A 24,182-nucleotide genomic window follows, 5' to 3' on the forward strand; every position below is an offset into this window, starting at 1 on the left:
TTATTTTTTGGATTTCTTTTTCATGTTGTCCACAGTGCTCTCTGCTGACACCTGATGCCCATATCAGGAACTATCCAGAGCAGGAGAAAATCCCCATAGCAAACCTATGCTGCTCTGGACAGTGCATATTAATTAAGTATTTAATATACCGTAATGTCCCCCTATATAATATATGTGCTTAGTGACCTCCCAAATACAATATGCATACAGAAGAAAAACTGGAGTCACTTGTTAATTTTTATAAGAAATATTAACTTTCTGGCACCAGTTCATTTAAAAATAAAAAAAGTTTTCCACCGTAGTACCCCTTTATGCTTTCACTTTTTAGTTGCATTTTCTCTACCTTGCCCCCCCCCCCAAACACCTTGGTAACACTCTCCACCACACATGTTTCGTGGACAAACAATAATTTCAATAGATGACTGCAATCTTTCAAATATAGACCAGCCCCGTTAATTGAGAGGTCTGACTAAGTGATATCTTCAATTATTGCTAAAGACTTCTATAGGTTTTATGGACCTCATTCTCCTAGAATCAAGACAATGCCAGGCAATACATTTTTTTACTTTTACCTTTGGTAGGAAGAAGCCCTTCAGGGTGACATCTTGAGTAGTCATATGTGCGACATTAGTTGGCACAACATTGGCGAATCTCTGAATCTCATGGATAACAGCGTCCGTGTATGGCATTTGTGGGCGGTGCACCATCTGAGGCTCGGCTGAACCGATGATTTCTTTAATTTCTTTTCGAACATTTTCTAATATTGAAGTAAAAATATCCCTTAAATGGGCACTGACACATTCACTAACTTTTTATATGTTGTACATATTAGCAAGACATTAACCTTTCTAAAATACTTCATGAGAAAAGTTTATTTACTTTTTTGGAAATCATAACTCATAAAAAAACACCCCTTACCATCCAGAACACAATCCTGTCTGGAGCATCATCTTTGTCCCAGCTGAAGCACAGGCATGGGCAAAATCCAGTAAGTGATTGTGGGACTAGCACTCCTCTGTGCTCTCTCTCCTGTCCTTTCAGACTGCAGCATGAAAGGGGGTTACAGAGAAGCCTGCAGTGATTGAATGAAGGGACCCAGCACAGCACAGCAGACTCAGGGAGGAAGATGAGTGATGCAGAGTGAGGGACATGCCCAAAAGCACAGAATGACAAAGCAAGTGAGCAACAGATAAAAGGTATTTGTAAGAGAAATATAGGTGCTTGACACATAAAAGGTACATGTTACAGTACCTGATCAAGATTAGGTACTGAGAAACATATACTGTAATTTTTTTTTTTGTGTAGAATATGACAGGTACGCTTTAATGTCTTCACATCTGAGCTAAAATAAGACAAAAATATTTCCAATATTCCATTACTGATAAATTATTTTAATAATCCAATCCAATATTTTTAAGACCCTCCCCCATACCAAAGACTGTGCGCCATTTATACTACAGGTGTCTTCATAGGCCTTTGGGTCCCCTCAAGCACCAAGACCCTGTTTCAACTGTTATCTCTGCACTTCCTAACCTACAGTTCCCCAACCCTTAATTATAAAATGTAGAATGACTCTTGGACCAGTTGACCTTTTTTGTAGACATTGTGGTGCTTATTGGGTGGGAGTTCTGTCCAATTCTATATCACCGTACCTGAGCTGCCTCTTGTCTCTGCTGCACCAAAGTCTGCATTTAAACCAAATACAACTCCAAATGTGCATTTCCTTAGTACATGGTGTATATAGCTGTAATATCCACCATGGAACACCGCATATTTTTAGCTCCAGTGTTGTGCAATCATTATTTCATACTAAAGCTTTATAGGGGTCAGAACTATTTTTCTTTCTTTCTTTCTATCTATCTATCTAGCTTGAGAAAGGCTGCAAGCAGGCAGCTGAAACGTCGATTTGATGTCAGGTCAATAAACTTTCTTCATGTTTACCTATACTGGAGTGCTGCGCGACCTTCTTTTGGTGTGGACATCTATCTATCAGTAGAGATGGTAGCACTCCTTATTGATTGTGAGAGGGTGCCTCCCGCTGTTGATCTTGGTCAGGGATCCAAGGAATATACTTGAAGAAAAGTCGGTGGCACTCCAAAATTGGTGAAGAAAAGTGATGTTTATTCACTCCCGAATGAAGCTACATTTCGGCAACCTCACGTTGCCATTTTCAAGCCTTTCAAGGCTTGAAAATGGCAACGTGAGGTTGCCGAAATGTAGCTTCATTGGGGAGTGAATAAACGTCCTTTTTTCTTCACCAATTTTGGAGTGCCACCGACTTTTCTTCAAGTATCTATCTCTTATCTATCTCATATCTATCTATCTATCTATCTATCTATCCATCTATCTCATATTTATCCATCTACTGTATCCATCTATCTGTCTAACAATAAGCCATTGTAATATCCTCTTACTTTGAACTTCAGGATACTTCATCATTAATAGAAGGCCCCAACTTAATGTGCTCGACGTTGTCTCCATTCCAGCACTGAACATGTCCGATACCAGAGAGGTTAAGTTTTCATCATGAAAGTATAACTCGGGATTAGGTTCCTCCTGAAATATGCACAATATTGTATACAGTGGTCACTCAACTTATAATGGCCTCAGGTTACAGTATTTATTTTCCCTATTTTTGGATGATATTTTGGGGTTTCAGAACCAATTACCAGGTTTGTATAGAGTGATAGTCTCAAGATACAATGGTTTCAATGGTTTTATATAACTTTATTATGGTTGCAGCCTTATTTTGTTGATACGGAGCCCCAAATTATCTGGGTAGACTATTCAGACTACTCAGAAGAGATAGGGTTAAAAATTTTGGGAGGCATTTTCTCCTATTACCCCTTGCAAAAATGTTTAGGGAAAACCCAGCATTTTAGTGAAAAAAACCCCCATTAATTTACACATCCAATTTTAATGAAAAGTCGTCAAACACCTGTGAAACGTTAAGGCTCACTGTACCCCTTGTTATGTTCCTTGAGGGCTGTAGTTTCCAAAATAGTATGCTATGTGGTTTTTTTTTTTCTTTTTTTTTGCTGTTCTGGCACCAGGGGCTTCCCAAAAAAAAACATTTCAGAAAAACTCACTCTCTAAAATCCCATTGTCGCTCCTTCCCTTCTGAGCCCTCTAGTGCACCCACAGAGCACTTAACATTCACATATGAGGTATTTCCTTACAAATTTTAGAAAGATTTATCCCCTTTTACCCCTTGTAAAAATTCAAAAACTGGGTCTACAAGAACATGCAAGTGTAAAAAATGAAGATTTAGAATTTTGTCCTTTACTTTGCTGCTATTCCTGTGAAACACCTAAAGGATTAACAAACTTTCTGAATATCATTTTGAATACTTTGATGGGTGCCGTTTTTATAATTGGGTCATTTATGGGGTATCTCTAATATGAAGGCCCCTCAAATCCACTTCAAAACTGAACTGGTCCCTGAAAAATTACGATTTTGACAATTTTGTGAAAATTTGGAAAATTGCTGCTGAACTTTGAAGCCCTCTGATGTTTTCCAAAAGTAAAAACATTCATGTCAACGTTATGATGCAAATATAAAGTAGACATACTGTATATGTGAATCAATATATCATTTATTTGGGATGTCCATTTTCCTTCTAAGCAGAGTCTTCAAAAGGGAAAAAAAATGCAAAATTTTCATCAAATTTCGACGAAAATTTTCCACTAACATAAAGTAGAATATGTAATGAAAAATCATTCTTGGAATCAGAATGAAAAGTAAAAGCATCCCAGAGTTATTAATGCTTAAAGTGACAGTGGTCAGATGTGCAAAAAAGCTCGGGTCCATAAGGCGAAAATGGGCTTGGTCCTTAAGGGGTTAAGCTCCTAACTCCCCTCTCCCCTAAAGCTAAGTTTTCTACTTGTTTTTTTGTCCTCATTCTTTGGTTTGAAAAAAACGCCTGAAAAAACGCCAGTGCAATTTCCTGCGTCTTTTTATTTTTATTTTTTTATTTGTGTGGAAATTGCATTTTTGGCCCCTTTGGCGTTTTTTTATTTTTTAATTTTTTTTGGTACCCAAAATTTGTTGGGTACCAAAAAAAATTTAATAAATGATGCAGTAGTGATGGAAATAAAACATTTTTTAACGAAAATTATATTTTTTATAACAAATTTTTTATTAATTTTTTATAAAGTGTGTGTTTCCCTTTTTTTCCTCTCTTTTTTGACATTTTTTTAGGTAGTACTACTCCCAGCATGGAACACACTATTCCATGATGGGAGTAGTAGTACCTGTACTAAAAGACATATCGCCCAATGCGATCGTCCATAATATAGTAGAGATGCGGAGTGGCTCTATACTGTCATATAATGTATGCACGAAGAAGATAAAGTAATAAACGTTATCTCTCAAAAATAAAAATATGAGGACCGCGGATACATTTTATTTAAACAAGTGAGATCCTCAGAGGCCGACACAATAAATACTTCTATTATTCGTCAATATTTGGAAGATAGGAATATCGTTGCACAAATAAGACCTCAACAATAAAATATGTAAAAAATAGATATACAATTTATTAAATAAAATATAGAAATATAAAATAAGATAAAATATGCAGATCAATATAATGTCATTATACCATACTAAGTCACAGTAATACCTACATTTGCCCACTAGATGGGAGTATACCGCCCTAGTTCACAATGGTATTCAAAATTGACCACCAGATGGCAGCATAGATATCAACAGTATATAGCATATATGCAGTTGGTATACATAAGAAATGAGTATATTAAATACAAGATATGTTAATACATGCAACAATGATTTTCCCGCTTAGAGATATTATGAATGAAACTTTACCTTGATAAATTATAACATATAAATTATTGATGGTTATGCAGAGGGGAATGTCCCTTACTAATTCTATAATTTGGAACTATTTCTTTTGGAAGATATGAAACACAAGTACAATTAAAATTATTATTCTGTTCAGATAGATGTCAGTGTCTGCAGATTCACCAAAGTTGTACCTGGACAGAAATCTATAAATTCATCCACAAGTTGTGGGTAGGAAGATATAAATTACCTTAAGTACGAACTCTCGCTGCTATAGAATAGCCAACAATCCAAATTGGATAGGATCAGCCTGTTCACTCAGCAGAAAAATAATTAGTGTTGCTCGCGAATATTCGCAATTCGAATATTATTCGCGAATATCGCATATTCGCGAATTTGCGAATTTCGCGAATATAGCGCTATATATTCGTAATTAGGAATATTCGTTTTTATTATTATTTTTTTTTTTTCTTCACAGTACACATCACAGTGATCACCCCTCTCTGCTTCCAGCTTGTGTGGTGTAAAGAAGGCTCTAATACTACTGTGTGAGACTGGCGTGCGAAAATTTGCATATGCGAAAATTAGCATATGCTAATTTTCGCATATGCTCATATTCACATATGTTAATTTTCGGATACGCGAGTATTCGCATATGCGAAAATAAAACGAGAATATAACGAATATGCGAATATTCGCGAATATATGACGAATATTCGTCCATATATTCGCGAATATTCGCGAATTCGAATATGGCCTATGCCGCTCAACACTAAAAATAATCCAGGATACTCTCCAAAGAAGGAACAAAGAATTGCCCATCCTCCCTTGCCACTACAGTTTAACACAAGGTTCCGTTATCTTGATCAGATAAGAAACTAACCAATCATATCTCTAGAACAAAAACATGCTAGGCCCTTGTCTTGCCCAGATGTAACTATTTCACTGACCAGAGAGGGCACTCTTGTCCATGAGTTGCTAAAATATTTTCTTAAAAATTTGCAGACATTACCTAAGATATAGATAAATCATGCCAAGTCATCTGTCCAACTAATGCCTAATAAATATAGTTAGCTGGATTAGATTTCGACATCTAGCATACGCACACAGCAGACATCTCGGGATTTCTCAAGTCTTCAATCTGAATCTGACATTAATGGTCCCTCCCAAGTTGAAACTAATGAATAGATCCTCAGTTCTGTCTATTCTTACAGTTATAAATCTATCAGATAAGAAATAACTGTAGACTCTATTCATGGAACGAAATGAGACCACCAGATTACATTCATACTAACTTATAGATGCAGGAAAACTAAATAGGTTATAAATGGTATACTGACCACATAACAGAAACATGCCACTAATAATAATCATAATAATAATGATAGATAATGCATATATAACTACTATCAAGAATATAAGGAAAAGTATTTCCTTATAAAGTGATTTGAATTCCAATGCCATAAAGTAGTTTATATAAACACAGACAAAGGGATGTTTCCCACTTGCAGACACCATGTGACATTCTGAAATTGAACACTGAGAATCAACTTTACACAACATGGAGTTTTTGGCTTCAACAATTAAAATGGATGCCACACAGTATGATTGTTTGAAATAATTCTGTCCCATATAGTCTGACAATACAGCGCTTGCATCTCTGCTCTGTACTCCAGCCAGTGATGTGAATAGAACATCACTCATTCACATTTTCCGCTCAGAGTGGAGATTGGCCGGATAGTTGTAGCCAATCACAGCTCTCAAAGGGAAATATGAATGAGTGATGTTCTATTCACATCACTGGTCGGAGTATTGTGCAGAGATGCGAGCGCTGTATAGAGCCGCTCTGCATCTCTGCAATAGATAGGACGATCACAGCGGATGTCAGGAGAGACACTCGCTGTGATCTGTCCATAACTGCAGGTACTACTTCTCCCATCATGGAACACACTCTGCTCCATGTTGGGATCTGTAGTACCTGCATTAATAGGCAGATTGCAGCGAGTGTAACTTCTGACACCTGTTGCGATCTGTCTATTAATGCAGGTACTATAGCTCCCAGCATGGAACAGAGTGTGCTACATGTTGGGAGCTGTAGTACCTGCAGTTAAGGACAGATCACAGCGGATGTCACTCCTGACACCCGCTGTGATCCTCCTGTATAATGTATAGATGCGGCCAGCCACTCTTCTATGGTCCCCTGCACTGCCGTGTATATACACCAATTCATATTTCCCACAGAGAGTTGTGATTGGCTGGAACTATCTGGCCAATCACAGCTCTCTGCAGGAAATATGAATAGGTGTATATATACGGCAGTGCAGGGGACTATAGAAGAGTGGCTGGCCGCATCTATAAATTATACAGGAATTATCCTCTGTGGGAATATCTGCTTATTCATCTAGAAGATCATTTGTGAGGTCAAACACTGTTGTTGTATGAGAAGGCCTGGCTTGTGATGTTAAAGGGGTACTCCGCCCCTAGACATCTTATCCCCTTTCCAAAGGATAGGGGATAAGATGTCAGATCGCCGCGTTGCCGCTGCTGGGGAGCCCCGGGATCCCCGCAGCGGCACTGCACTATCATAACAACACAGAGAGAGTTCGCTCTGCACGTAATGACACGCAATACAGGGGCCGGAGCATCGTTACGTCACGGCTCTGCCCCTCGTGACGTCACGGCCTGTCCCTTTCAATACAAGTCTATGGGAGGGGGCGCGGCGGTCATCCCGTCCCCTGCCATAGACTTGCATTAAGGGGACGGGCCGTGATGTCACGAGGGGCGGAGCCATGACGTCACGCAGCTCCGTCCCCTATATCGCCTGTCATTACGCACAGAGCGAACTCGCTCTGTGCTGTAATGATAGCGCAGTGCCGCACCGGGGATCCCGGGGCTCCCCAGCAGCGGCACTGCGGCGATCTGACATCTTATCCCCTATCCTTTGGATAGGGGATAAGATGTCTTGGGGCGGAGTACCCCTTTAAAGTGGCACTCCGCCCCTAGACATCTTATTTCCTATCCAAAGGATAGGGGATAAGATATCTGATCGTGGGGGTCCCGCCGCTGGGGACCCCCGCATTCTAGCATGCGGCACCCACCTGTAACGGCTTCCGGAACCGCTGGAGGCCCTCAGGCTAATACCATCCCAACCATGGGGACTGAAGATCGTGATGACATCACCGCCCGCCCCCTCAATGCAAGTCTATGGGAGGGGGCGTGACAGCTGGTACTGTGAAACTGTGAATGGAAGATTGAATGTTTCATTTAATCAGCTATGATAAAATTTTCTGGCTCAAACCTGTTTCTTTGGATACTTGTGGTAATTCCAGAGATAACATATAAGGACTAGCGATGATCAAATTTTATTAAAAATTTTATTTGTCCCTTTAGCAGAATTTTCAGAAAAAATTTAGTTCGATATGAATTTATTTGGGTTAACCCCTTAAGGACTGAGCCCTTTTTCACCTTAAGGACTCGTTTTTTGCAATTCTGACCACTGTAACTTTAAACATTAATAACTCTGGAATGCTTTTACTTATTCTGATTCCGAGATTGTTTTTTCGTGACATATTCTACTTTAACTTAGTGGTAAAATTTTATGGTAACTTGCATCCTTTCTTGGTGAAAAATCCCCAAATTTGATGAAAAAATTTAAAATTTTGCATTTTTCTAACTTTGAAGCTCTCTGCTTGTAAGGAAAATGGATATTCAAAATAAAAAACTATTTGGGTTCACATATGTTACTTTATGTTTGCATCATAAAATTTATGAATTTTTACTTTTGGAAGACACCAGAAGGCTTCAAAGTTCAGCAGCAATTTTCAAATTTTTCACAACATTTTCAAACTCGATATTTTTCAGGGACCAGTTCAGTTTTGAAGAGGATTTGAAGGGTCTTCATATTAGAAATACCCCACAAATGACCCCATTATAAAAACTGCACACCCCAAAGTATTCAAAATGACATTCAATCAGTGTTTTAACCCTTTAGGTGTTTCACAGGAATAGCAGCAAAGTGAAGGAGAAAATTCAAAATCTTCATTTTTTACACTCGTATGTTCTTGTAGACCCAATTTTAGAATTTTTGCATGTGGTAAAAGGAGAATATTTTTACTTGTACTTGTAGCCCAATTTTTCTCGAGTAAGCACATACCTCATATGTCTATGTAAAGTGTTCGGCGGGCGCAGTAGAGGGCTCAGAAGGGAAGGCGCGACAAGGGGATTTTGGAGAGAAGATTTTTCTGAAATGGTTTTTGGGGGCATGTCACCTTTAGGAAGCCCCTAGAATGTCAAAACAGCAAAAAAAAAAAAAAAAAAACACATGGCATACCATTTTGGAAACTAGACCCCTTGAGGAACGTAACAAGGAATTAAGTGAGCCTTAATACCCCACAGGTGTTTCATGACTTGCAAATGTAAAAAAAAAAAAAAAAAGTACCTAAAATGCTTGGTTTCCCAAAAATTTAACATTTTTACAAAGGGTCAAAGCACAAAATACCCCCCAAAATTTGAAGCCCAATTTCTCCCAATTCAGAAAACACCCCATATGGGGGTGAAAAGTGCTCTGCTGGCGCACTACAGGTCTCAAAAAGGGAAGTAGTCACATTTGGCTTTTTGGAAGCAAATTTTGCTCTGGAGGCATGCCGCATTTGGAAGCCCCTGTGGTGCCAGGACAGCAAAAAAAAAAAACACATGGCATACCATTTTGGAAACTAGAACCCTTGGGGAACGTAACAAGGGGTAAAGTGAACCTTAATACCCCACAGGGGTTTCACGACTTTTGCTTGTGTAAAAAAAAAAAAAAAAAAAAATTTTTACCTAAAATGTTTGGTTTCCCAAAATGTTTACATTTTTACAAAGGGTTAAAGCAGAAAATACCCCCCAAAATTTGAAGCCCAATTTCTCCTGATTCAGAAAACACTCCATATGGGGGTGAAAAGGGCTCTGCTGACGCACTACAGGTCTCAGAAGAGGAGTAGTCAGATTTGGAAGCAAATTTTGCTCTGGGGGCATGCCGCATTTAGGAAGCCCCTATAGTGCCAGGACAGCAAATAATAACCACATGGCATATCATTTTGAAAACTAGACCCATTGGGGAATGTAACAAGGGGTAAAGTGAACCTTAATACCCCACAGGGGTTTCACGACTTTTGCTTATGTAAAAAAAAAAAAAATGTACCTAAAATGCTTGGTTTCCCAAAAATTTCAAATTTTTACAAAGGGTTAAAGCAGAAAATACACCCCAAAATTTGAAGCCCAATTTCTCCCGATTCAGAAAACACCCCATATGGGGGTGAAAAGTGCTCTGCTGGCGCACTAGAGGGCTCATAAGAGGAGTAGTCACATTTGGCTTTTTGGAAGCAAATTTTGCTCTGGGGGCATGCCGCATTTAGGAAGCCCCTATGGTGCCAGGACAGCAAAAAAAAACACATGGCATTACATTTTGGAAACTAGACCCCTCGGGGAATGTAACAGTGTTACAGTGAGTACTTACACCTCACAGGTTTTTTGAACAGTGGGCAGTAAAAGTGAAATTTTTTTTTGAAAAATGGGCCATAAATTGAAAAATAAGATGTTTTTACACTAAAATGCTGGGGTTACCCAATTTTTTACATTTTCGCAAGGGGTAATATGAAATATTGGGTTACAAATTTTTGAGGGCTTTTCCCCCTGACTATAAAAATACATCCACATATGGGGTAATGTCCTGGACGGGCGCACAACAAGGCTCAGAAGTCATAGAGATCACTTTGTATTTGTGACCTATGGCATATCAGTAGCTGACGGTTACATACATTTCAAGGAAAATACAAAAATGAAACACCCAAATGTGACACCATTACAGAAAGTACCCACCCTGAGGAATGGGTATAGGGGTAAAAAGGACATTTCTAACGCACAGGTGTTTCTTAAATTTTTTTTCCAGGAATGGATGAAGGGTAGCTTTTGAAAATTGCAATTTTCAACCTATACTCTGCTTCATCTTTCTGGGAACAACTAACATGTGACTCCGAATTGTCGCCTGGAAATACGACAGAGCTCAGCAAGAACTCTTCATATTTGAGGCGGATGTTTGTTACGGACCTAACAGTTACATATATTCAGAGGAAAATACAAGAAAGGAACACCCACATGTGAGAATACTACAAACAGTACACCCCCTAGGGAAGGTGTATAGGGTGAAGTGGAGATTTGGAACAGACAGGTGTTCCCTTCATTTATTTTCCAGGAATGGATGAAGTGTACTACGGGGGGAAGAAAATTGCAATTTTAGTACTGATATGCCAATTATGCCAGAATGATGACCCAGAGTACAGCCAAAAGTAAAAAGGATGCCCGCCCCAAACCCTATACTCTGAATCATCATTCTGGGAAGGGGATGTGTGGGGCCGTCCCTATTCTGTTACCTCAAATGCGCAACCCACTCAGGTAGGGTATTTTGGTATAAAATTTGGAAGTCAATGTACCATGGACTGGTACATTGGAGCAGAATTCTGGGGAATGAAAATTAGGGCAAAGGATGGAAAATTTAGTACTCCATTCAAGTGTGATACTCCCTGAAGCAGCCTATGCAGAGGCCCGGATTATCTGGACAAGTGTCACACTGAATGGTGGTGTCCCTCCGTCTCCCCTTCTTGTGACACACTCTGCATTTCTTCTGGGTCCCGACCTTCTAGTGTTGGGGATCACACCAGGAAAGTGTTGGCCCGGGACGATCCGGGAACCTAAAGTTCCAGAGGTGCTCTGACCCGCTCCTTGGCGGTCACCAAAGATGAGGGCCCTTAGAACTACCTCTTGGAACTGCAGGTATGTCCCTGTGTTGCCAGCGTACTTGTACAGTATAAAAGAGTTGTACATGGTAACCTGTACCATGTAGACCGCAACCTTTTTATACCATACACGTGTTTTCCGCATGGCATTATATGGCTTGAGGACTTGATCAGAAAGATCAACTCCCCCCATATACCGATTGTAGTTCAGAATACAATCGGGCTTGAGGACCGGTCCCGCGGTACCTCACACAGGGACAGGGGTGCTGCCATTCCCATGAATTGTGGTGAGCATAAGAACATCCCTCTTGTCCTTATACCGGACCAACAACAGGTTCTCATGGGAAAAGGCACGGGACTCACCCCGGGGGATAGGAGCATGTAGGGGATGGGGCGGAAGGCCTCTTTGATTCTTCCGGACTGTCCCACAAGCGACCGTGGATCTGGCCGCGAGGGATGTGAAGAGAGGGATATTAGTATAAAAGTTATCCAAGTAAAGGTGGTAACCTAACCTTTATCTAGCAATGGGTGCAAAAGGCCCCAAACGATTTTCCCGCTGACACCCAGAGTGGGGGGACATTCTGGGGGTTCAAAACGGGAATCTCGTCCCTCATACACTATAAACTTGCAAGTGTACCCGGAGGTAGTTTATACATCTTCACGCCATACTGCGCTCGCTTGGTCGGGATGTATTGCCGGAAGCTGAGTCTCCACTTGAAGCTGATGAGCGACTCATCAATAGAGAACTCCCGCCCCGGGACATAGGCCTCCCAAAATCTGGCCCCGAAGTGATTGATGACCGGCCTGATTTTATACAGGCGGTCATACGCAGGATCAGTTTGGGGGGGACATGCTGCATTATCAGCATAATGCAAACATCTCCGAATGGCCTCGAACCGCGGACGTGTCATGGCCCTACTGTAGAGGATGTCTGGTAAAGGACGTCCCCACTCCAATATTGCCTGACACTGGGTTTTTTAACTAGACCCATATGCAGCACGAGGCCCAAAAAGGTCCTCATTTTGGCTGCATCGACTGGAGTCCAGCCGCCGGGTCTAGCTAAAAATGAGCCCGGGTTAGCGGCGACGAACTGTTGGCGTACAGATTCGTCTGTGTAACCATCAAATTAACAAAGTCGTCCCCAAACTGAACCCCCAAAAAAACGCTGATCAGTGATAAATCACCGACAGCGGTGGGACAGGCTGCACACACAGGTACGGTCCGTCCACACAGTACACGCCTGCTACTGGTGGCACGGAACGCCTATGGGTGCAAAAAAAGAACGCGGTAACCGAAAAAAGTGCCTTTACCACAAAAAAAACGCTGATCAGTGATAAATTAGGTCCGGCCACACAGTACACGCCTGCTACTGGTGGCACGGACCACCTATGGGTGCAAAAACACGCTAGAAAACCCTAAAAAAAGCGCCGGCACCACAAAAAAAACCGCTGATCAGTACTATGGGACTGATCAGCGGCGGGTGGGCTTTAACAAACGATGGTGGACCGCTCTTTTATAACTAAGAGGGTCCGCACACAAGCTTAGGAAAAAAAAATGATCTGCGCCCCAAAAAAACGCTGGCGGCAGACCGCAGCGACCCAGCAGGGCCGGGGTCACGCAGCTAAAGGTGCTACGGACCGACGGACACCCATTCCTGGGAATTTCTGTGCCAAGGGGCCACAGAAAGGGGGCAAGGGGCACTTTTTGAGGGGATGGTGGGCGGGGCTCCATCCTGCACACCAGATCTCTCTGAAATGGCGGGCAGAACGGAGCAACATGCTCCTAGCCCACCCAATCCCCTCCCATTACATTGTGATTGGTGTGGCCACTTTGGCCACCCAATCACAACTGTACTGAGGGGGGTGGCCACAATGCCAGCCCCCAGTACAGCATGGATGGTGATTGGTGGTGTATACTACACCACCAGTCACCATCTATATCCAGGTCACAGGGTCACACGTTACCCTGATGACCCGGAACCGCTGCAGAATGCCGGTAAGTAGTTACCGGTGTCCTGCAGCGATCGCCAGTATAGGAGGTCCTCCGGACCTCCTGCGGCACACTGCCGGGATGTCTGCTGATAGAAATCAGCAGACATCCGGCTCCGATCCCCGCCCGGCGAGCGGCGGGGAACGGAATCGCAGCGCATTGCTCGTCTGAATTGGCGAGCGATGCGCTGCGATCGCCGACATGGGGGGTCATCATGACCCCTCTGGGCGATATGCCGGGATGCCTGCTGAACGATTTCAGCAGGCATCCGGCTCCGGCGCACCTCCGGCTAGCGGCGGGGGGCCGGGATTTGACAGGACGTACTCAAACGTCCTGAGTCATTAAGGACTCGGAAAAGGGGCCGTTTGAGTACGTCCTGCGCCCTTAAGGGATTAAATAGCTATAGAAAACTGACATGAGCCAGTGGAGACCAAATGGTGGCAGAATGACACAGCTTGGAGGTGGCAGCAGCAGTTGCGGTAACTCCAGCTCCAATAGTGTATAAATTACTATAACAAGATCAATTTAACAGGGATATCATATGGTGGCACAATGACAGAGCCTAGAGGTGGCAGCAGCCTGACGAGACCATAGGGCCACACAATTGAAAAGGTTAAAGATATTTTTTTTTATGTAAATTGAAGATTTTAAATAGATGATGAACAGAAATTGTTTTATTCAATGTGCCAGCAGCATGAGGAAACCACATGGCAGCAGGACAAAGCATGGAGGTGGCAGAAGCACGAGGAGACCATAAAGTTGCTGATTTACACAGGCTGGAGGTGGCGGAAGCATGAGAAGACCACAGTGGCTGAATGAAACAGACTTGAGGTGTCAGAAGTATGAAGAGACCATATAGTGGCTGAATGACACAGGCTGGAGGTGGCTGAAGCATGAGGATACCGTATAGTGGCAGAATGACAAAGCCTGGAGGTGGCTGAAGCATGAGGATACCATATAGTGACAGAATGACACAGCCTGGAGGTGGCTGAAGCATGAGGAGAACATATAGTGGTTGAATGACAATGCCTGGAGGTGGCGGAAGCATGAGGAGACCATATAGTGGCAAAATGACACGGCCTGGAGTGGCAGCAGCAAGAGGAGAACATATGGTGGCAGAATGATACAGCCTGGAGGTGGCGGCAGCATGAGGAGAACATATGGTGGCAGAATGATACAGCCTGGAGGTGGCGGCAGCAAGAGGAGAACACATGGTGACAGAATGATACAGCTTGGAGGTGGCATCAGCACAAGTGGAACATATAGTGGCAGAATGACACAGTCTGGAGGTGGCGGCAGCAAGAGGAGAACATATGGTGGCAGAATAACACAGCCTGGAGGTGGCATCAGCATGTGTAGAACATATGGTGGCAGAATGAGACAGCCTGGAGGTGGCAGCAGCAAGAGGAGAATATATAATGGCAGAATGACAAAGCCTGGAGGTGGCAGGAGCAGCAAGAGGAGGACATATGGTGGAAGAATGGCACAGCCTGTAGGTGGCATAAGCAGCATCAGGAGTCCTGAAAGTGACCCGGTGACAGAGTGGTGCGGTAGGTGGTAATACCAGTAGCCTGTGACGAAGGTGGGTGAAAGAAGGAGAACTTGGCAACAGGCAGGATCAGAATAGTAGTAGAGGCAGGTAGGCAGAAGTAAACGGTCTCTTTTGTCAAAGTGTTGGTGTGCACAGGTAAGTATTGAGGATATGCATTACGTAAAACTTAACTTTTAATACTATTCTTAGGATAAAATATATGGACCCAAACATTTTTTTTTAATCAAACAAAAGGAAAGGTGTGCAAAAAACACCATGTGCCACCTACACCACCAAGTATTGATGTGATGCAAAGGCCTCAATAAGGTGGAAAAGAACAATGTATGGTCCGTTGTAACAGGTGGGGGTAAAAACTGCCCCTGTAAGGCCCTACTCTCGCATTATTAATTCCCTTCTTGGCAAGTGTTAGGGATGTAAGAAAAAAATCGATTCGCGCGATTATCGCAATTTTTTCATTTGGCGATACTGAATCGATTCAAAATATTTTTGAATCAATTCTTTTAGGGATGTGGAATTTGTATCTCCTGACGCCCGGAACAGCATGTCCCGGGCATCAGGAGATACAAGTTCCACATTTGTGGAGCCGGGCAGGCCGGATCTGATGCGGCGGCGCTCTGGGTGTATGGAGCGGGCTACGACTCGTGCACGCTCCGTACTCTGCAACCCCGGCTGATTTCAGTAGCCGGGGGCCGCTGATGCATCACCACCACTAGTATCCAGCATGCGATGCTCTGCATTGTGTATGGAGCGGGCTCCGGACTCGTGCCCGCTCCATACTTTGCAGCCCCCGGCTGTTCTCAGTAGCCGGGGGCCGCCGCTAATAGAAATACTATTAAAGGAGTACTCCGGCGCGCACTTTTCTCGTTTTATCCCGTCCGGGCTGCAAAATAAAAGAAAACGCACTCTCTCTTACCTGCCAACGAGCCCCTGGAGCTCCAATACAGGTGTTCGGTCCCCGGGCTGTATTCTTCTTACTTCCTGTTAGCCCGGCACGTCACACGGGGCTTCAGCCTATCACCGGCCGCAGCGATGTCCCGCCTCTGCTGGTGATAGGCTGAAGCTCCGTGTGACGTGCCGGGCTAACAGGAAGTAAGAAGAATACAGCCCGGGGACCGAACACCTGTACCGAAGTGTACCGGAGCTCCGGGGGCTCGTTGGCAGGTAAGAGAAAGTGCGTTTTCTTTTATTTTGCAGTCCGGACGGGATAAAATGAGAAAAGTGCGCGTTGGACTACTAGATCGCCGCTGTCAAAGCTGACAACGGCGTCTATTGAGATCTATGAATGATCCCAGGTGGGCGATGTATCCAGATATATCGTGATGTATCGTCACCTAGACGGTATCGCGATATATCGGGATATATTGAATCGCCACACTGGTATCGCGATTCGAATCGTATCGCCAAATTCTTGGCGATTCACACCCCTAGCAAGTGTTACTCACCCTAAAAAGGGTAGCCCAACACAGGAATCTCTCCCTTTTTCCATCTAAAAACCCTGGTAAATGGCAGTGTTTTTAGGTGGAAATAGGGAGAGGTCCTGTGTGGGGATGCCCTTTTTAGGGCAAGTAACACTTGCAATGATGGGAGTTAATAATGCGAGAGTAGGTCCTTACAAGGGAAGTTTTTACCTCCACCGGTTACAATGGACCAAACATTGTTCCCTTCCACCTTTTAGAGGTCTTTGTATCACATTAATACTTGGTGGTGTAGGTGGCATAAGGTGTTTTTTGCACACCTTTCCTTTTGTTAGATTTAAAAAAAAATTGGGCCCATATATTTTATCCTAAAAAAAGTTAAGTTTTAGCTAATGCATATCCTCAAAACTTACCTGTGGTCTGATGCAAATGAATGTCTGTAACTGCGGAGCAGCACCTTAAATATTTATTGCAGTATCCATATTTGTGAAGTGTTGGTGTGGCACCATGGTCAATCTACTCTGATACATCAGGAATTGGTGGGTGAAAATCCTGGCTGATCCATTACTGATTCATCTTGACAAACGTCAGTCTCTACACATTTTTTGTGGACAGGCAAGTTTTCCTTGGGGTTAATATGGCCCGCACCGCTCTAAACACCTGCTCTGATCGCACACTACTTGGCGGGCAGGACAGCTTTTCCAGGGCAAACTGCTAGTTGTGGCCACAAATCCAGTTTGGCTGCCCAGAAGTCCAGCAGATATTCAAGGTGTGTTGGCATGGTCATGTCAAGGTATGCCACCACCTGCTGGTTCAGGTCCTGCCCAAGGTCAACCTGCTGCTGATGAGTTGCTTCACTATGCGGGTGAAGAAAGCTACTCCTCAGCGACTGTAGACTCAGGCTGCTGATGGAGCTGGTACTACTCCTGCTACTCCACCCCTCCCCAGCAGCCTTGGCAGTGGAGTGTGGGCGCAGAGGGCCCCCCAGAGTAAGACCTGCTAGTGGATGGACGATGGCACAGATCTGACTACGTAGGATGTCTCTGTAGTAGGTCAGTTTGTCCTCCCTCTCAGTGGGTGTAAAACAGGCCCCCACTTTGCGCCAGTAGCGAGGGTCCAACAGGGAGGAGAGCCAGAAGTCATCTCGCTGCTGAATGGTGACAACTTGGTGGTCACTACGCAAGCAAGTGAGCATGCATCATGCCATTTGTGCAAGTGACTCAAAGGGACTTCCTGTAGCCATCTGCACTGCCTACTGCCACGGTGTGTCTGGGTCCTCTTTCTCGCCTTCCTCATAACCCTCTAGCTCCTCTGGCAGCTCCTGCTCATCTTCTCCCGTCAGATGACTATAAAAACCACCCCTTTTATTAAACATTGCCTGTGCTCCATGCCCCCCCCCACCCCATCTTCCTCCTGTTCCAGTTCAGCTAAAACAGGGCTCATGTGGCCGTGAGATGTAGGCGCCATGTCTCCAGTGCCCTGACCATCCATCGTTTCCACCATCTGTTGTAGGAAATTAAGCAGTGGAATGACGTAGTTCATTCTGTAATCCTGGCGAATGACTAATAATGTGGTTTCCTCAAAGGGCCTGAGCAAATGTCAGGTGTCACGTATGAGCTGCCACTGGTTTACATTGAAGTTACACATAGGAATCCCCTATCCGCTTGGATCATCGAGTAATCAGTGATGGCCTTTCTCTGTTCATAGAGTCGGTCCAACATATGGAGGGTGGAATTGTTGCATATCAGAGGTGTACGAGTGGCTGAAGTGCATGCAAAGTTTCCTTCCCATTGTTAGGATGTCTTGCAGATGGGGGGGAACACTTCAGGAACCACTTGACAACCAGATTGAACACGTGTGCCATGCAGGGCGCATGGCTCAGGCTTCCTTGACGCAGCGCAGACAAGATGTTTTCCCGTTGTTGGTCAACATGGTTTCCATTTCCGGTTTGATGGAGAAAGCCATGATTCGATTTCTTGACTAATCACTTTTAGCAGTTCCTCCCCTGTGTGACTCCGTTCGCCAAGGCAAACCATGTGAAGAACAGTGTGACACCACCATGCCCTGCACACATGGTATGCTGGAGGGGCACTGAGACTTGTTCGTGCAGTGGAGGCTGAGGACACGATGGAGGATGAGGAGGCAGAGTCGCACACTGTTGCAGGACCAACGGACTAAGAGTGTAGAGGCGAAAGCAGCATGACCTGTCCAAGTTGCTGGTGTGGCTGTGCAGGAACCACAATCACCCAGTGGGCCGTAAAGGACATGTATTGTCCCTGACCATAGTTACAGCTTCACACGTCGGCGATGCCGTGCACTTTAGTACCCACCAACAGGCTCAAGGACTGACCACATAATTGTGGTTGGCTGGTACTGCCTTTTTCACAAAGAAATTACTGCTTGGGACTCTCCACCTCGGCTCGACACAAGCCATCAGTTCTCTGAAAGGTGCAGAATCCATCATTTGAAAAAGGGAGGGACTGCAGCACCAGCAACATGGACAGGAGCATATTCAGCTTCTGCGCAGTTGGATGGGTTGAGTGGGTGCATACTGTTATCTCCTGGACATGGCTTCGCTGATGGATTGATGCCGGAATGACTGACTTGAAGTAGGAGCAGCAGAAGCATCTGGACCGACAGAAGAAGATGGCACACAGCTCCCTTCAGCTCAGCTGGTGGAGCCTTGGCTTGCTGAAACGGAGCGGCTTGCCACTGGGTGATGCAGCAGGCTGGACCACCGCATTGGAGCCATGGTTCTCCCAAGCCGCTTTATGGTAATGCTGCATATGTTGACACAGGGCAGTGGTGCCAACATTGGGACCCAGGCCACGCTTCACCTTCTGCCGACATATCTTGCATGTGGCCAGGTTAACATCCTCCGGATGCTAGATAAAAAAAACTGCCACACCGCCGAGTAGCTGATTTTCCCCCCAACAGTCCGCACTGACTGACTGCTACTGCCGCCGACTCCAGGATCCCCAGTTTAACTTCTTCCCAGGCATGTAGGCTGCTGAAAAGCAAGTGGTCTACCCCAGGCACGTTTGGCTCCAGACTTTCCATTTCTGCCACCATGCTGACTGCCAACCATGCTACCACCTTGCTGGCTCACCTGCTGCCTCATGGGCAACCTGCAACCCTCTTCTCCTGATGATGATGAAGCCCATTCTGTACCCAGCTCCCAATTGTGATCGGCTTCATCATCATCGAGTTGTGTCTGCACATCACTGATGTTCTCCTCCGATTCCTCAACTATGTCTGCTTCAGGAGCCTGAAGGCTAGCAACACCACCTCCCACACCACTTCTCCTCATCACTACTTGCCCGCCTAGCGGAGGAAGCGGCAGAGGTGGCTCCACTTCTTAGCTGGGCAGTAGTTGCTGACTGTTGTCTAGTAGATCGTCCCCACTAAGTAGTGGAGCTTCTGTGGGGGAGGGAACAGCATAGGAAATAGGCAATTGGATTACAGGGACTCCTCCCAGGCCATGCCAACTGATGGTTGTGTCTGAGGAACCCACTGACTGTTGACTGGGGGTGTCAGATGTCACTTGGGATGAAGTGGATGACCGAGTTAACCAATCAATGACGGCAGATGGGTTGCTGGTCGAGATACGACCGCTAGCTGATACCAGGAGCTCAGGTCTCTGCAGCAACTCCTGCTGCCACTCGCCCCTAGTCTTCTGCGACCTCTGCCTGCGCCTGATGAATTTAGACCTCTGCCACTCCTCTGTGAACATCCTGGCACTTCTTTGCATATATGTTACACTTATGAGGCGAGGACAATACACCCCACTACGCCTTAAGCTTTATTAGGCTACAAACACAAGTGTGTAGCTTTGGCTGGCCTTTCACTGTAACTGGCCAAAATTAGTTTAACAGGAAAAAAAAATCGTACACAACATAGATGTAGGTACAGTTTACACTTATGAGAGGTGGACAATACACTCCACTATATCTAAAACTGTATTAGGCTACAAAACCAAGAGTGTAGCTTTGGCTGGCCTTTCAAAATAACTGGCCAAATTTAGTTTAACAGGAAAAAAAAACATACACCATGTAGGTGTACTTACAGGTTACACTTATGAGAGGAGGACAATACACTCCAGTACGCCTAACACTGTATTAGGCTACAAAAACAAGCGTGTAGCTTTGGCTGGCCTTTCACAGTAACTGGCAAAAATTAGTTTAACAGGAACAAAAACATACACCACATACGTGTACGTACAGTTCACACTAATGAGAGGATGACAATGCACTCCACTACACAACCTGTATTAGGCACTAAAAGCATGTGACTACGGCTTTTAGTGCTCACCCTAACGTCCACCTATTAGCTTGAGAGTTGAAGCACACACCAGTGCTGCAGTACAGAGTCACTTTGTAGTACCGCCCAGTACAGTATTACTGTATTAAGCACTAAAAGCAGGTAACTATGTATTTTAGTGCTCACCCTAACTGGCCACTATAAGCTTTAGAGTTGTTGTACACCCCAGTGCAACAGTACAGAGTCACTGAGTAGTACAGCCAAAAGTGTACTCTCTCTCTCTTCCTTCCCTGTTACTGCTTTTCTGCAGTGATTTGGGCTGGTGGTGAATCACTGCTGTAAAGCTGTTTCTCTGTGGAACACACACACACTCTCTCTGTAATAAAATGATTGAATGACTTGCTGCAGCAATGGCTGCCAATTATATAGGGCTGTGACATCACAGGGTTGGCTGCTGATAGGCTGCATGTGATTCTTGGTGATCTCGCCTTGTCAGCGTTCCTTGCCCCATGTCCTCACACGTGGAGCCGCCATTTTAGATGCCCTGGAGCCTGGACCACACTAAATGGAGTTTTATCGAATCGCGATGATATTCGGATTCATTACTAATAAAATTTTTCAGGAAATTCGTAACGAAGTTGGATTCGTCAGATTCGATTCACTCATCTCTACTCAATAACATAAATAACATTGGTGGAACAGCAATTGGGAAACTGTTTTATTTTGAATTGTCCATCATCTGATGAATTAGAGAATGAATCCCCAATTTTAACATAATTGTAAGTACGGCAAGGTGATCTGCCACATTTGTACTAACCACGGCATCCCAACCACCTAATCGACTTGTGTGAATAATCACCAATCACACTGGGTGCAATGTAGTCACCCAATGAACTGGTCTTTTTGAATATAATCATGCAACCATTGGAAAGTATTTCAGCCAAAGTGGGATCTTGTTTTAACAGGTGTAAGTGTCTCATAACAATGTTCCGTGTGGTTTTAAACTGTTGGGAATATGCTAAGGCTAGTACTGTTTTTATTTTTTTATTTTATTTTTTACCCATATTATGTTTGTTCGCAGTTGTATATGAGAACTCATTTCTATTTTTTGCTACTAACTTACAGGTGGAGTGTACTTGAAAACGATTTCAGGGACTTAGGCCGCAAGCTTAAGGCAAGGACCTCCAAGGTAATATTTTCTGAAATATTACCTGTACCACGAGCCACACCAGAGAGGCAGCGGGAGATTAGGGAGGTAAACAAGTGGCTCAGAAGCTGGTGTAGGAAGGAGGGGTTTGGGTTCATGGAGAACTGGGCTGACTCAATGGGGAGGGTGCAGCTGTGCTTGGGGAGAAGATGGCTAGAAGGGGGGAGGAGTGTTTAATCTAGGGACTGGGGGGGGGAGGGAATCTACAACATAGAGGGGGAAGATAGTGTAGATAGAGAGGGGGGACTTATTAAAGTACCTGGGGGTGGAGTGGAGGGAAGGGTTAGAATAGTTAATAGGGATAGGCTTCAAAGGAAGAAAAAACATATGCCATTAAATTGCATGTTGACTAATGCCAGAAGTCTAAAAAAATAAAACTGATGAACTGGAGTGGTTGATGTCTGAGGAGGATTATGACATAGTGGGTATAACAGAGAATTGGTTGGATGATACCTGTGACTGGGCGGTTAACATACAGGGATATAGTCTATTCAGGAAGATTCAGACAAAACAGAAAGGGGGAGGAGTCTGTCTTTATGTAAAGTCCAGTCTGAAGGCCACACTGCGGGAGGATATATGGGAGGGAAACTATATTGTGGAGTCATTATGGGTAGAAATATATGGAGATAAAAATAATAAAATCCTGATAGGGCTTTACTATAAGCCACCAAACATAATGGAAGAGGCATAAGATCAATTAATGAGGCAAATAAACAAGGCAGCAAATTATAATGAGGTGATAATAATGGGGGACTTTAACTATCCTGATATAAATTGGGAGACTGAGACCTGTGAATCTCATAAAGGAAACAGGTTTCTGACTATAGCTAAAGCCAATTATCTGTCCCAAATGGTGCAGAGCCCGACCAGAGGGGGCGCCTTACTAGACTTAATATTAATCAACAGACCTGACAGAGTAACTAATGTGCAAGTTGAAGAACACCTAGGAAATAATGATCATAATATAATACATTATAACTTGTTCTTCAATAAGGGAATCTCTCGAGGGGCCACAAAAACAATGAACTTTAGGAAGGCAAAGTTTGACCAACTCAGAGAATCCCTTAACAATATAAAATGGGATAATGTCCTCAAAAACAAGAATACTGACACTAAATGGGAGACTTTTAAAAATATCTTAAAAACTCTCACTGTAATAAATATATACCTTATGGGAATACAAGGGTCAGAAATAGAAGAAAACCAATATGGATGAATACAAATGTTAAGGGGCAATAAATGACAAAAATAAAGCATTTAAACTAAAACAGGACATCAGTGAAGAAGCATTAAAAAGCTATAGAGAAAAAAGTAAAATATGTTAAAAAAAAAACAGATAAAAGCAGAAAAAATAAAGACAGAAAGACTCATTGCCAAAGAGAGTAAAACTAACCCCAAAATGTTTTTTAACTATATAAATAGCAAAAAGGAAAAAAATGAAAGTGTAGTGAAAATTATAAAAGGGGATCAGGAAAAAGCAAATATATTAAACAAATTCTTCTCCATTGTATTCACCGAGGAAAATGAAATGCCAGGTGAAATACAGCGAGATAAGGTAAACTCCCCTTTACAGGTCACCTGTCTAATCCAGGAAGAAGTACAGGGCCGCCTACAAAAAAACAAAACAGACAAATCACCAGGTCCAGATGGCATTCACCCCCGTGTTCTAAAGGAATTAAGTAGTGTAATAGACAGACCTCTATTTTTAATATTCATGGACTCTATAGTAACAGGGACTGTTCCCCAGGATTGGCGCATGGCAAATGTGGTGCCAATTTTTAAAAAGGGGACAAAAGGTAACCCCGTAAATTATAGGCCTGTTAGTTTAACCACGGTTGTATGTAAATTGTTTGAGGGTTTTCTAAGGGATACTATTTTGGAATATCTTGATACAAATAAATGTATGACCCCATATCAGCATGGATTTATGAGGGATCGGTCCTGTCAAACTAACCTGATCAGCTTTTATGAGGAGGTGAGCTCCAGACTGGACCAGGAGGAATCGCTGGATGTGATATATCTGGATTTTTTCAAAGCATTTGATACGATTCCACATAAACGGTTGGTGCATAAAATGAGAAGGATGGGGCTGGGGGAGAATGTGTGTAAGTGGGTAAGTAACTGGCTCAGTGATAGGAAACAGAGGGTGGTTTTTACTGGTACTTATTCTGATTGGGTGACTGTAA

At 43.6% G+C, this 24,182-nt stretch overlaps 1 protein-coding gene across 1 annotated transcript in view; it reads right to left on the reverse strand.

The window, feature by feature from the left end:
* Nucleotides 1-24,182, reverse strand: part of LOC130360516 (cytochrome P450 2C5-like) — a 78,517-nt gene that overhangs the window by 6,908 nt on the left and 47,427 nt on the right. The window contains exons 6-7 of the mRNA XM_056563017.1: nt 2,415-2,556; nt 573-757 (exon numbers count right to left, since the gene is read on the reverse strand). Coding sequence (XP_056418992.1) covers nt 573-757; nt 2,415-2,556 — 327 coding nt within the window. The remainder of the gene's footprint in view (nt 1-572; nt 758-2,414; nt 2,557-24,182) is intronic.

The sequence above is a fragment of the Hyla sarda genome, chromosome 3 (assembly GCF_029499605.1).
Source record: "Hyla sarda isolate aHylSar1 chromosome 3, aHylSar1.hap1, whole genome shotgun sequence".
Lineage (NCBI taxonomy): Eukaryota > Metazoa > Chordata > Amphibia > Anura > Hylidae > Hyla > Hyla sarda.